The 15,000-nt window shown below is 43.8% G+C and overlaps 1 protein-coding gene across 1 annotated transcript in view; it reads left to right on the top strand.

Annotated features, from left to right (window-relative positions):
* The window catches only part of LOC311039682 (cadherin EGF LAG seven-pass G-type receptor 1-like), a 157,256-nt gene that overhangs the window by 45,628 nt on the left and 96,628 nt on the right, over positions 1-15,000 (top strand). The window contains 2 exon segments of the mRNA XM_084049633.1: positions 11,068-11,438; positions 13,251-13,539. Coding sequence (XP_083905759.1) covers positions 11,068-11,438; positions 13,251-13,539 — 660 coding nt within the window.

The raw sequence follows: 15,000 nt of genomic DNA, 5'->3' as shown, positions 1-15,000 counted from the left end.
TTTGGTCATGTCCTGTCACTCTAATGACGCCTGACTGCCCCGTGTACTTTTTCATAACGTTTGACTTTTACTGATACTGAGTCTTATACTGTACTTGGTTGCAGTTACATCACTGACATGTTGGTTACACTACGAGCCAGAACCAAACTTGAAGTCCACAGACATGGTCCTTGGGACAGGGGTCCTCAGGAGTCCTCGGGACAGGGGTCCTCAGGGGTCGTCCTCAGGGGTGCTCGGACACGGGTCTCCTGATTTCTAAAGCATGATTTATACTTAGTTGCGCGTGGTTTTTCACCAAAAATCTTAGATTTACAAGTGCTGCGATGAGTAGCTTGTAAATCTGCTTCTTTTTTTTATACCAGACACCAGCACGCAACCCAGTATAAATCAGGCACTATTTCTTCTCTCTCCTGTCTGGTTAATCCGGACTCAGGGCTCCATGTGGAACTCAGCCTAAAACATACTTTTGTGAGAAAGCCCTTTTTATGATCCATGCATTATTTCATCGAGTTATTGTTTTATTCTTTTATGCTCTTGCGTTTCCACGTTTTATTCATGTTCATTCATCTTCTTTTCTTCTCCTTCTTTTATGCTCTCTGTCCTAATTGTTTTGTTTCCTCTCCCGTATCAGTTTCTTTTATCTCTCTCTCTCCTCTTGGCTCGGCCTCTTGATGTCTTTTATTTAGTACGTCTTCTAAGTGGTTGTGTTCTCCATCCCTGTGCTGGCGTGCATCGTGATTCCACCCTGTTTCTGTGAAGAGCCTTTTAACCTCGCAAAGAGAAGAGACATATAGGGCAGTGGTTCTCAAAGTGGGGTCCGGGGACCCCTAAGGCGTCCTTGAGGGGGTTCCAGGGGGTCCCCAGCTAAAATGTTAATTTAGCATCAAAGTCAGTTGAACCTCTTTAACCCTATACATCAGCTATTTGAAAATAGCTGATCTACAAGCTCACATTGCTACACGTTGTGAGCTCGTAGATCAGCTATTTTCAGATACTTTTTAAACATTTTAACAACACAAATCCTGTATAGGGAACTGGTTGGAATAACGTGTTCCTTCCACGCGCCACGTCCAACCGGGGAAACTCCCCCCCTGTCAGGTGATAAGAAGCGGCTTGCTAGCTCCTCATGCATTGAAGGAGCATGAGCTCAGTTCTGGACTCTCCCCAGTCTGGCAGAGGGAGAGTAGCGCTCAGGATTACATAGGCAATTGGCACTGGGTGAAAAAACGGGTTACAAAATCGTGGGATATAAAAAAAAACTTGTATAGGGGTTCTTGGCACTAAATATCTTCAGATGGGGGCTCCGCGGCCAAATGCATATTCATTTGGGTGTTCTTGACATGAAAAAAGTTTGAGAACCACTGCTCTAGGGCTCACAGACAGTTGCGGTGCAATAACAGTTAAAAAGTCATTATTAGATCATGGCTGACCCCTGCAAGTCGCATGCAGCATTTGTCAGGATCTAAGGCTTTCCAGCTGCAACCACGTAGCTGGTACTGTATGAGCAACTCATTGAGTTTTTGTTCTTCTAAGAACATTGTTTTGAAAAATGTTGCACAAATAAAGAAAGCATCATTATTAAATGTTGAATTGTTATTGCCCCACACCCCAAAGAAAACCGACCCATCTCTTGTTTTCTAGTAAGTTACATTATGACTCACCCGACAACATGAACCCACATGACTCCTCCCTGTGTTTGACTCTACTTTGAGGGTCATTTCTTCCACTTCTTCTCAGTGACATGTCCTCTAATTTCCCTGTCAGGTCCCCCTCCGTTCATCCCCTCCTCCATTTGTCTCTTTACTAACAGACGAGGGTTTATTCGTGTTGTAATGGATGACGTAGTGGTCGAGGATCACCTTAAAGGGATTTTTTGGCGTTGTGAGCGGAGCAGACAGACAACACAGGGATTTTGAGAGCACAGGAAACTGTGCAGTCTGCCGACTACTGATATGTGACCTAATGTTGACGCTGTGTGTGTGTGTGTGTGTGTGTGTGTGTGTGTGTGTGTGTGTGTGTGTGTGTGTGTGTGTGTGTGTGTGTGTGTGTGTGTGTGTGTGTGTGTGTGTGTGTGTGTGTGTGTGTGTGTGTGTGTGTGTGTGTGTGAGAGAGAGAATGGGAGAGACCATATCTTGATTGGCCTGAGCTCAGAGCTATTAGGATTATTGTTGACGGCAACCGTTTCCTTTCAACAAAAGTAAAACATGTTTTTTTTATCTATCTGAGAGAGAGAGAGAGATCTGTATCTTATTGGACTGATCTCAGTCTACTTAAGATTTATTGTTGGGAGCGTTGGTTCGGGTTCCTCTCTGTGAAAATAAAACAACTTGTAATGGATTCTAGAGAGAGGGAGAGAGAGAGAGAGAGAACAAAAGCACTATCAGGGCAGAATGTCAGTTTTGTATTGTTCCAATTGTGTGTGTGTGTGTGTGTGTGTGTGTGTGTGTGTGTGTGTGTGTGTGTGTGTGTGTGTGTGTGTGTGTGTGTGTGTGATCACTTTAAAGTCATGCTGGTTGCTTGCTCTTTCATGACAGGCCAAAGGGAGTTCAGGTGTGTGTGCGGGGCGGGGGGGGGGGGGGGGGGGTCATTGCTAACGGATATGTTGCTGATCTCTGATTGGCCACATTTGACTCAGCTGAGCCTATAGAGTCTTGGCTTCGATTCAAATGTTTGAAAATCAGATCTCAAACAAAAGGGAGGGACACAGAGAAGGAGACGGGAAGGGACAGAGAGAGAGAGAGAGGGAGAGGGAGAAAAAGGATCACCGAGGGAAAGAGAGGGAAAGAAGAGAGAAAGTGCAACAAAGAGAGAGAGAGAGAGAGAGGAAAAAAAGAGAAAGTCACTCTGAGGAATTTTAAATGAACCTGTTGGGTCGTTCGTTCTCATTGGTCGTTTCCACGTAAAAACTTTGACTGCGCTGTAAAGAGAGTTGCCGGGTGAAAACATGGAAGAGAGCATTTTTACAGCATCTTGTCTTAATAGTTGTTTTCCTTTAGAATGGCAGGACCTCGTCAAGGCTGCAACATTTTAGCTCGCTGTGCATGGCGTAAACGTCCATGAGGTGCGGGTCACTAGAGAGCAGCTGCTCATGTGTGTGTTTCCTTCCATCAAAGCAGGGTGAAGACAGGGTCCACATTTTCTTTTAATCACAGACAAAAAGTCGGAAGAGACGCGCTGAAAAGGATGAAATCCATCCAGGATCTATTCAGATCAGAATGTGAATAGATGAATGAAGTGAAAGAGGACTGACCTATTTTTCAAAGTAAAGTAAATGAAGGCATTGAGTGTGTTTTTGATAAAAAGTAACGTCCACACTCTGTTATTTGCCCTCACTGACATTTGGATCACAACTGGACATAAGGATGAAGATCAATTGTGATTGAAATGTCGATCGTCACATGTACAGTGCAGTATGTACTAGTGTGTGTGTGTGTGTGTGTGTGTGTGTGTGTGTGTGTGTGTGTGTGTGTGTGTGTGTGTGTGTGTGTGTGTGTGTGTGTGTGTGTGTGTGTGTGTGTGTGTGTGTGTGTGTGTGTGTGTGTGTGTGTGTGTAGGTATTTCTATCACCTCTGTCCATGGGTTCAACCTGTCGGTCTTACAAACGACTGCTTGTGTGGGTTGTTTGTTTAAGCAAACACTGTTGGTGTTAGAGTGTGTGTGTGTGTGTGTGTGGGGGGGGGGGTGAAGCTACTGACCACCAGAGTAGAAGACAACTAAACTGAGGACCTTAGTGAGGTTAAGTTAAGATGGTTCACGTAGAGTTGTTGTTTTTTTAAGCAAAGGTCAGTCTATTCAAACTTACTGTGAATGTAAGAGACCCATTATAATAGTCTGTCTTTCTTATATAGTCACCAAGTTGATTATTTTTTAAATTATAGCAAATTAATCCAGTGATATTTGTTAGCCGTACATAAACACGTGTTCTCTTATCACCTTTAACCACATGAACCCTAGCGTCCCTATTCTGGGGCAAACGTACGGTGAAAATAGCTGCATTTACAAGCATTGTGACGCGTCGTGGACTTGTAGATCAGCTTGTTTGGTGTAAAGGGAGAAAAAGGAAAAGACCAAGTATAGAGCCCTGTGGGGACTCTGGCCAACTAAGTATACGAGGTTTAAGTCATTAACCAATTATCTTTCTCTCTGCTATCCAGTGAATGATAAATAAACAGCCTATATCTGTACAAGTCACACTCAATAAAGCACTTCATCTCCATCAATGAGTTCAGTCACACCAATATGTTTACACAACTACAGTACAGTCTTATCAGCACCATTAGGCCCTGATGGTACAGTGGCCAACTAATAATTGCCTTTAACCCATTAAGACCTGAGGCCGATTCTACAAAATCCTACAGTTTAAAAAAAACGTACGTTTCTATATCAGTGGCACTCGGTGCCGCGCTATGAGCTTGTATATCTGCTATTTTTGAAAAATCTTGAAGAATTTTGCAAATCTTTGAATATATATATTTTTAAAAGCGAACATTTTTAACCAAAGTATAAAATACATTTTTTTTTAGCTCAAATCAACAAAAAAAAATTACACAGATGCGTTCCACGTCTCAATGTTAAACATTTTAGCGCTATTGATTAGGGCAGTGTGCGGTGATAAATATTTGATAATATATGCTGGTTTGGTAATGGAATATCAGTGTGTTATAATAGCAACACGGGCAGCTCAGCTAATGGTCTTAAATGAACCCAGAACTGTTAGACCTCATAGACACTTCAAAAGATTGTTTTATTGAATTATGAGGCTACATTGTGGCTTTGGTTGTTTGTTTGGCGCTATGTGTTGTTTTCCAATTGGGCATTTTTTGTAATCTCCCTAGCAACAAGTCCTTTTAAAACCATGTGTGTGTGTGCATGCATGCATATGGCATGCATTCACATAGATAGTTTATTTTGCCGTGGCATCTGTAAGTGACACACCCTGTTCTTGGTTTAACTGTGTGTGTGTGTGTGTGTGTGTGTGTGTGTGTGTGTGTGTGTGTGTGTGTGTGTGTGTGTGTGTGTGTGTGTGTGTGTGTGTGTGTGTGTGTGTGTGTGTGTGTGTGTGTGTGTGTGTGTGTGTGCATTGATTCCATTCTAACAGCTGGTAGGCTCTATAAATAGCGTGTTCAGGGATGGACAGAGAGCATCCCTCATCCTACTCTTGTCTACCAGTTGCAGTTGTTGTAGAAAGTCTATGGTTTGAGCCATCTCACTGCAGTACTCTCAACTACAGATAGAAACTATCTGTAGTTTTTCTCAGTAGTGGTTGCACAGTGAACTCCTGAGGGTTAATGCAAGTCTGACACAAATGTAACCAAATTACATTTCGAAACAAATATAAAATCCGCTATTCAGCAAATCTATAAGCTCAAAATGCATGTCTTCGCGCCGGGTGTCAAGCTTGTAGATCTGCTACTTTTGATGCTTTTGTGTGACGCTGCATGTAGTATGATTAAGTACGGCGTTCATTTACGGAAAAAGTTTAGAAAGAATAGTAAAATTCAAACATTTTGATTGACTCCGGTCAGTTAAGTGTATAGGTGTTGCTGTATGGTACGGAAATGTTTTTTTAGAATACGTTTTCAGACATTCCGTCATAACGTCATGCTCTCCTTGGTTTTAATTGGCCCGTGTCCCGTTACAACGCTCTCTGATCAGAGGGTCCCGAATGTGCAAATCCCCCCGTCATGCCTTCACAAGCCTGAAGCTGATGAGTGTGTGAGTGACGCCTGTGGACCCTCTATGGGTGATAATCTCACATAGTTGACTTAGCAGTTGAAACAGGCTGACATGTTACCATGTGTGTTGAGACCACCATGTCCACCATGTCAAACACAGGTCCTGCATCGGTGTGTGTGTGTGTGTGTGTGTGTGTGTGTGTGTGTGTGTGTGTGTGTGTGTGTGTGTGTGTGTGTGTGTGTGTGTGTGTGTGTGTGTGTGTGTGTGTGTGTGTGTGTGTGTGTGTGTGTGTGTGTGTGTGTGTGTGTGCGTGTGTGTGTGTCCATTATAGCGGGCCACTGTTGTTTAGGTTGAGTGGTAACAGATTGTGTCAGGAACCACTTGGTTGTGCACTCACCCCGATCTAGGTTTGTACAACTGCCGCAGTGTTTGGACAAGGTGTGAGCTGTGTGTGTGTGTGTGTGTGTGTGTGTGTGTGTGTGTGTGTGTGTGTGTGTGTGTGTGTGTGTGTGTGTGTGTGTGTGTGTGTGTGTGTGTGTGTGTGTGTGTGTGTGTGTGTGTGGCTGTGTGTTTGTGGCTGAATGCTGGAGAGAGACACCAAAATGAAGAGCAGCACTGTCTGTGAATGAGTACAATTCTATTACAGACAGACAGACAGACAGACAGACAGACAGACAGACAGACAGACAGACAGACAGACAGGTGTGCAGTGTTCTAAACAGGCTTACAGATTCTCTCTGTTAGGATGGGATGACTCACATCTAATCCAGCTGTTGGCTCTTGTCAATGTGTTTTGTGTGTGTACGTGTGTTCTGTAATATACTGGGCCTGATATATCAATACATATGTGTGTAGATTTCCCAATTATCAAGCTTATTATTATTCTCGATGTGATCCGTGAGTTTTTAGATTGTGAGTTTTTAGATCTGCTATTTTAACTATTTTTGAAAGAAAAATGACTAATTCTGGAATATCTTAATATAATACATTTTGTTATATTAAAAATGTATATGATATATTTTGTTTTACAAAAAGAAAGCCAAAAAACTTCATATTTACACACGACCCATAAAAACTGTCCCACGACCAGAAAATGGGTCCCGAGTCTCCCGACCCATAGTTTGGGACCCACTGATGTACAGTATGTGTGTGATGTGTTTTCCCATTGAAGTCAGGGATCAATATGACGTGTAATGTGCTGTTCTGAGGTGTTAACTCCACCAGACTGTTGGATGACCCCTGCTCATTATCTCTGCAAGCATGCCTGTCCACACCCTGCCCTGATTGACTGGCTGTGTGTGTGTGTGTGTGTGTGTGTGTGTGTGTGTGTGTGTGTGTGTGTGTGTGTGTGTGTGTGTGTGTGTGTGTGTGTGTGTGTGTGTGTGTGTGTGTGTGTGTGTGTGTGTGTGTGTGTGTGTGTGTGTGCGTGCGCGTGTGCGTGTATATGTGTGTGTTAGTCGGTGGGGGCAAATTGGGGTCCTGAGAAATGACCTAATCTGTAAGTGAGAGTGACTGACAGGGCAACTGTAGCCTAGCTTAGTCCACCCACTGTCTCTCTCTCTCTCTCTCTCTCTCTCTCTCTCTCGCTGCAACCTGACCTCTCTCGCCCATGCCGGTCCGCTGTGGATTTTCGTCTGTTCTCACCACCTGTTGTCCAACTGTAGTGAAAACTCAACATATGCACGTCCTCTGGGCAACCTATAGCCTCCTGTTTCCCTCCATATACTGTACTATAATATAGGCTCCAGAGTGGGTTCCTGGAGTAGCCTGTTAAGCTCCAGTCGGCCCCGGGGCCACGTCCCTGAGGCAGAGTAACTCACATTGATCCAATTGCACCTCTCGGCCAAAAGCCTGGAATCAAATGGAATCCAAACCGGCTGGCACCCGCTTAATCCAATCTAGCGGCAAAACCGCTACACACAAAAACAAGCCAAGCTGTTAAACTGGCGAGCGGACAGGGCGAGAGAGGAGGGGGAGAGGAGTGGGCAGAGAGAGAGAGAGAGAGAGAGAGAGGGGTGGAAAGAAAGAGATTGAGAAAGAAAGAAATAAAGAAAGAAGAAAGAAAGATAGTAAGAAAGAAAGAAAGAAAAGATGTGGCAGACAGATGCAGTACAAAAAGGTAGAAAGAGAGAAAGTTTGAGGTACAGTACAGACAGAAAGAGAATGATACAGTATAAGAGAGACAGACAGACAGAGAAGAGGAACAGTTTTTACATGCAGTTGTGACTCTTGTTTCGTCTTTATGTTCCATTTTTTTATTCTTCTGACTCATTTGTATTTTATTAGCGTTGATAAGAGCTCCTCCCTGGCAGCTGTGTGTTGTGCAACGTGATAAAACAAACTCCCTGTGATAGAAAAGACAGAGGTAAGAAGAGAGAGAATGATGTAAGGTAAAGAAAGACAAGCTCAGAGGAAAAACAAAGAGAGAGAGAGAGAGAGAGAGAGAGAGAGAGAGAGAGAGAGAGAGAGAGAGAGAGAGAGAGAGAGAGAGAGAGAGAGAGAGAGAGAGAGAGAGAGAGAGAGAGAGAGAGAGAGAGAGAGAGAGAGAGAGAGAGAGAGAGAGAGAGAGAGAGAGAGCCCTGACAATAGGCTGGTCGTGTCACAGTGTAATGTTATACCAGTCAGAAAGCAGGCAGGAGACACACACACACACACACACACACACACACCCTTATAGGAAAATAATTGTAACACGTCAATCACTGTCGATGAAAACAAATGTGTATTTGGGTTTTTTCAGTTGTTGCCACATTATCATCTTTAATTTTTACTCAAGGATTCAATCTGATCCTAATCTCCCCAAGTGTCTTGTCTCCTCTGTGGTTCCTATACGTAACTGTAGGATTTTAATTTAAAAGTTTTTCATCGCCCAAGTTGCTTTTTTAGCCCCGGAGGGACAACATTTATGAGGGGATCTTCATCTAACTACACAGGTTTCAACAAATGCTTGTTTTGTTTCCCAAATGATCTTTTAGAATCACCACAGTAATCTGGCAGTAACCGCCGCGGTTGGACTCATATTTCTATACCGTCGATACGGCAAGTTCTGACAATACATGAGATGGGTTCAAGTTGCAGTTATAAAACACATGAACCCTAGTCTCCCTATTCTGGGGCAATAGGGATGAATAATTCTGTCCTTTGTTGGATTACCTCTCTTTCCTTTGTGGGTCTACCATGTGGATTTTTACTTGTGGGGCCCTATCCTGGGCACCACCTTACAATTTATCCCTAAACTTTTTTGTAATTTTTTTACTATTTTGAAAAACATTTTGAAATAGTTCAAATAGCCAATCTACAAGCTCACAACGTGTCGATGTAGATCGGCTATTTGACCTATTTAAAAATGTTTTTCAAAATAGTAAAATATGGCCAATAAGTTTAAGGATAAGGGCTAAGGCGGCGCGCAAGATTGGGCCCGGAGGTTTGCCTCACTACTTTTCTGTGTGGCCCTGCCTTTGTGCTGCTATACTTCTTGCACCTTATGTCTAATTTGTATGGATGGGCCTACTCTTTTGCCTATGTACATGTACATGAGGTTAGACTCTTATGTCTAACCTCATGTACATACCTGCTGCTGCTTTTTATGCGATGTGTATGTAGATATCTTTTTTTCTTTTTTCTTTGAGTTGTTTCTTTTTCTGTCTTTTTCCTTGCTATCCCTTTCTCTCTGCTCCCGCTCCTGTTTTCTTTTCTTTTCTTTCTTTCCTGAAAACGACGAAATGACGGAGCTTGCATAAAAACTAATTTCCCCCACCGATTCACACCTGTAAACCTGTGATGTGACAATAAAAACTGATTCCGATTCTGAACATTCAGCTAAGATAGCCGATCTACAAGCTGACAACGTGTGGCAACGACACATTGTAAGCTTTATAGATTCAATGAAGATAGTTTAATGTCGATACGAAAACAGGAGGGGGCCGTTAAGTACAGAGCCCTGGGGGACTCCGGTCAACTGAGTATAGGGTTCAAGTGATTAAGGTCAAGGGATGAGTTGACATGCTGGGGGAGTCGCAAGCTATTGTTATTTCAGATGAAAGTCGAGCACTTCCAGACGATTTAACCTTCACCTAGCAAGAGAAAGAAAGGCTTATGTTTTAACAAGTGTGTCGATGTCATCTCAAAGCTCCCTGTGTGTTCTGAGATGAGTGATAATGTTACAAAAATCACAGACCCGGAACATTTTGTGTTGATAGAGCAGTTGACGTCTCACGCTGCAAGAGGTTGATGTATTGATGAGAGGTTTTTGGATTATTTTTAGCGGTGCCAACCGCTCTACACTTGGCTTTGACTCCATGTCTGTGTGTCTGTCTGTGTGTCTGTCCGTGTGTCCGTATGAGCCCGGGATGAGCACGGCAAAGAAGCAACACATACAAACACACGCACACACACACACACACACACACACACACACACACACACACACACACACACACACACACACACACACACACACACACACACACACACACACACACGGACTTGGAGATTGCCTATGCCATCTCTCCTCTCATTGGCCACACGTGCCACTGGTTATCAAAGAGGGGTCCAGGGACCCCCAGCGTATGTTATGTCCGTCCGCCCGTATGAGCACGGGAGGAGCACGGGATTTTAAACAGCTATAACTCCAGTTTGCAGCATGCCACCAAGTCCAAATTTGGTATGTGGACTTAGACCACCAATACGGGACGAGCACGAATTGCTGAAGCCCCGCCCCCTCTGTCTTCCCATTGGCTGGCCTTTAAACAGCCATAACTCAAGCATGCTACGGAGTACAAATTTTGTACATGGACTAAAACCACCAATAGGGACGAACTGTAATTTCTTAAGCCCCGCCCCCTCTGTCTGCCCATTGGCTGGCCTTTAAACAGCCATCATTCCAGTTTGCAGCATGCTACCAAGTACACATTTGGTAAGTGGACTCAGACCACCAATAGGGACGAACTGAAATGACTTAAGCCCCGCCCCAAAGGCACCGCTTCCTTCACACAGGGTGTGATTTTTTAGATTTAGATAGATTTAGTTAGTAGATTTACTGTACACCATGGAACTCTCTCAAGGACTCCTGGGGGGAGGGGGTCCCTGGACCCCTCTTTGAGAAATATACTGCTGTAGCTGGTTGCCACATCGCAGGCAGTGAAATTGTCGCGACGCGTTGTGAGCTTGTAGATCTGCTATTTTCAAACATTTTAGTACTTTTACTTTTGGTACATTTGATACCAATACTTTTGTACTTTTACTCAAGTAAAATTCCGGACTTTTACTTGTAACAGAGTATTTCTATATTGCAGTATTGATACTTTTACTTAAGTAAAATATCTGAGTACTTTTTCCACCACCACTGCATCTCACCAGCATCTCTCTCTCTCTCTCTCTCTCTCTGTACAGACGGCGTCCATCGTGCGGTGGCCCTGTGCACGCTGCGCGTCACCGTCATCACAGACGACATGCTGACCAACAGCATCACGGTGCGCCTGGAGAACATGTCCCAGGAGCGCTTCCTGTCGCCGCTGCTCACGCTCTTCCTGGAGGGCGTGGCCGCCGTGCTCTCCACCCGCCGCGACGCCGTCTTCGTCTTCAACATCCAGAACGACACGGACGTGCGCGGCTCCATCCTCAACGTCACCTTCTCCGCCCTGCAGCCGGGGGGCGCCGGCGGGCCCGGGGGGGGCCGCGGGGGGAGGTACTTCCCCTCGGAGGAGCTGCAGGAGCAGATCTACCTCAACCGCACCCTGCTGAGGCTCATATCGCTACAGCAGGTAAACACACACACGCACGCACGCACGCACGTGCGCACACTAGGCCCTTGGTTCTCAAAGTGGGGTCCGGGGACCCCCCGGGGTCCTTGAGGGAGTTCCAGGGGGTCCCCAGCTAAATGATAGATTAGGAACCAAATGGACCCTTATGGGTCTGTAACTCTGAGAGTGTACAAATCATTTGGTTCCATTTGTACACTCTCAGAGTTAAATTAACATTGATTTTGCTATTTAAATTGGGGTCCCAGAGATAGAAATACCATTAAATGGGGGTCCATAGCCTAATGCATGTCAAACTGGGGGTCCTTGAAATTAAAATGCTTGAGAATCACTGCTAGAGCCGTAAAAATCTTCTCTTATGGGTGTCCCTGGCATATCTTTTCAAATGGGGGTCCGCGGGCTAATAACTGTCAATTTGGGGTCCTTGACATGAAAAAGTTTGAGAACCACTGGGGCATTCACGACTACTGAGTTTTAATAGTTGCAGACTACTAACACAAAGCAGTTATAGAGTTGTTGTTTTTTCATCCATTAACACTTCTGATAATTGTCATCAAAAACATCTCCGATACAACCAGTAAAGGGTTAAATAATGTAGACTGGACAAACCTGGATGTATGTGCAGTGCGAATTTAAGGAGTCATGTCCACTGTTTGAGAGCCTCACACTGAAGACACAACATCATTTGACACAGGTATGACTAGTTTGACAACAGTTACCCATGGATGTACAGTATTAAGACAACATTGTTTCAGGTCCCACAGCTGCATACCTGCTGTAGATATACTGCCCTCATTTATACAAAAAAGAAAAAATCATAATAACTAAAATAATATTTGTTAAATCCTCGACTAGTCGACTAGTCGAGGATTTAAAGGGATAGTTCACACAAAAAATAACCTTTTTTTCCCATCGATTAGTCACCCCAAGGAGACTTGAATTCATGGATATTTTTTAGTTTTTGTCACATTCCTAAGCCAATAATTTGATGACCAGCGGACCGGTAGGCAAAGGTTCGGGTAGGAGACACCATCCTCCGTCCTTTGTCTCCATCATATTATTGGCTTAGGAATGCGACAGAAACAAGGATTTTTCCTTGAATTCAAGTCTCCATGGGGTGACTAATAGATGGAAAAAAGGTAATTTTGGGGGTGAACTATACCTTTAAACTAGATTTAAACTAGACTAGCCGACTAGTTGGTGAAACTTTCAACGCACACACGCACATTTCTTCTGCATATCAGCAGGTACTGTACATGCATTATACTGTTATTATAACATGACAACATATGGACACAGAGCTTTATAAGTGTGTTCATAACTCTGTCAATTGTAAAGGTAGTCCAGGTAGTACCATATCGAGATCAGGACCTATATGGCTGAATTTCTTTTTTGTTTGACAATAGAAAACCATGCACATTGTTGATAAATGTTAATTATACAGTGTAAAAAAAAAGAAAAAGCGATAAATATTGCTATTGCTTTCAGCCTTGAGGAATCCATATCGGACAACCTCGAAAATTGGACTTGAACTATGCAAATTGTTTAGGCCTAAATTATATAGTCTCTGTCGGGTGTAAACCTCATACTGTATGTCTAAAACTGTTACTTTCCAGGATTCAAATTCAAAAGCATCAAAAGTTGCAGATCCGCAAGCTCGAGCTTGCGGATCTGCTACTTTTGATGCGTTTGTGATGCTGTAGTGTGATCAAGTAGGGCGTTCATTTACGAAAAATCACAAAAAGTCAGAATATGGAGATTTTCCTGCCCGATATGCAACGATATACAACATTTAAACCCCCCCCCCGCCTGTAGGTGCTGCCGTTCGACGACAACATCTGCCTGCGCGAGCCCTGTGAGAACTACATGAAGTGCGTCTCGGTGCTGAAGTTCGACAGCTCGCCGCCCTTCATCTCCTCCGACACGGTCCTGTTTCGGCCCATCCACCCCATCAACGGCCTGCGCTGCCGCTGCCCGGCCGGCTTCACCGGGGACTACTGCGAGACGGAGATAGACCTGTGCTACTCGGGGCCGTGCTGGAACAACGGCAAGTGCCGCAGCCGCGAGGGGGGCTACACCTGCGAGTGTCAGGAAGACTTCACCGGTGAGTGGCTGGTTGTTTTCCCCATGTGACCTTTAGGGGCCGTGTTCCACCAAGCCCGTTTTTTATTGTTTTCAATGGAGGCGCCGTGTATTTACACCATTGTTAATTTTTCACAGCAAATTTTGATGTAGTTTTAGTCCTTTGAATAAAATTCCATCTAGTTTTTGTCATATTTTGGTCATCTGAAATGTTTTAGTTTTAGTCTAGTTTTAGTTGACTAAAATCTACAAGCTCACACTTTGAGCTTGTTGTAGATCGGCTATTTTTGAAGTGTGATCTCTTCTCCACTAGTCCCTTCCCTAACATTCTAGTTTTCATTTGTTGACAAAATTGACAATATATTTAGTCATAGTTTTTGTTTAGTTTTCGCCAGTGAAAAGACTTTTTGTCATAGTTTTAGTTGACGAAATGAACACAGATTTTACGAGGCTCTTTTCAGGCTGACAAATCTTATTTTCAATAAGGCTATAGTATTGGCTGGTATGGTCCTTTAAAGTGTACTTCATCCCCAAAATGACTTTTTGTCTACCAATTACTTACATCACCCTGTGATGCATTGGAGAAGTTTGTGTCATATGGTGAATGAAGAATCCAAATGGAGAGGAGAATACGTGGGGTTCAACGTGAACTGAGTTCACACGCAGGCTGAGGTCTGGGTTTCCAAGAACCCAGAATAGGCTCTATGGACAGCAGCCATATTGGAAGGAAATTGGGCCTCTTCCTTACTTCCTTCACAGGTGTTACCAATGATACTAATGAAGGCTCTGTTCCATTTCGTGTAGCACAATGATTGTCAAACGTTTTAATTTCAAGGACCCACATAACTCTGAGAGTGTAGAAATGGAACCAAATGGACCCGTAAGGGGCCATTTGGAACCCCCTCAAGGAACCATGAGGATCCCTGGACCACACTTTGAGACCCACTGGTGTTAGCAGTGAGCCAACATGCACTACATCAGCACCCGACTATTTGACCAGAATGGAACAGAGCCTTAATTAGTATCATTGGTAACACCTGTTAAGGAAGAAAGACAGCGCGGCACGGTTCACTTAGTTCATGTCGTGGAGAAGAGCTTTTGAATCAAGATCAAGAAGGTTTTATTTGTCACTTAGTACAAGCAGTGAAATGTTGGGACTTGTTCCGCTAGATTACTCTGTGATGGAGTTTATAAACTGACTGTTGATACAGTGTTACTGCTGTTAATCACTATTTTCTTCAGTTCATCAAGTGTTCTCTACACTTTTTGGCTTCTTTATTCACCATGAAGGAATGCAACCCAAACAAAAAAAATATCCCTGAATTCAAGGCTTCACGGGGTGAGTAATTGATAGGAAAATGTTCACTTTGTGGGTGTGAAGTATTCTTTTAAACTACTCCTCAATGCTGGCCAGTCTCTACTAACCTCACCAGATTTAGCACTTTTAGCACGCTAATTTACACACATCCGCAGGGATTTGGCA

The sequence above is a fragment of the Gymnoscopelus microlampas genome, assembly GCF_963454915.1.
Source record: "Gymnoscopelus microlampas genome assembly, chromosome: 23".
In the NCBI taxonomy this organism is placed as follows: Eukaryota; Metazoa; Chordata; class Actinopteri; order Myctophiformes; family Myctophidae; genus Gymnoscopelus; species Gymnoscopelus microlampas.
Note: the sequence above shows the minus strand (reverse complement) of the source record. Positions and strands in the feature narration are given on the sequence as shown.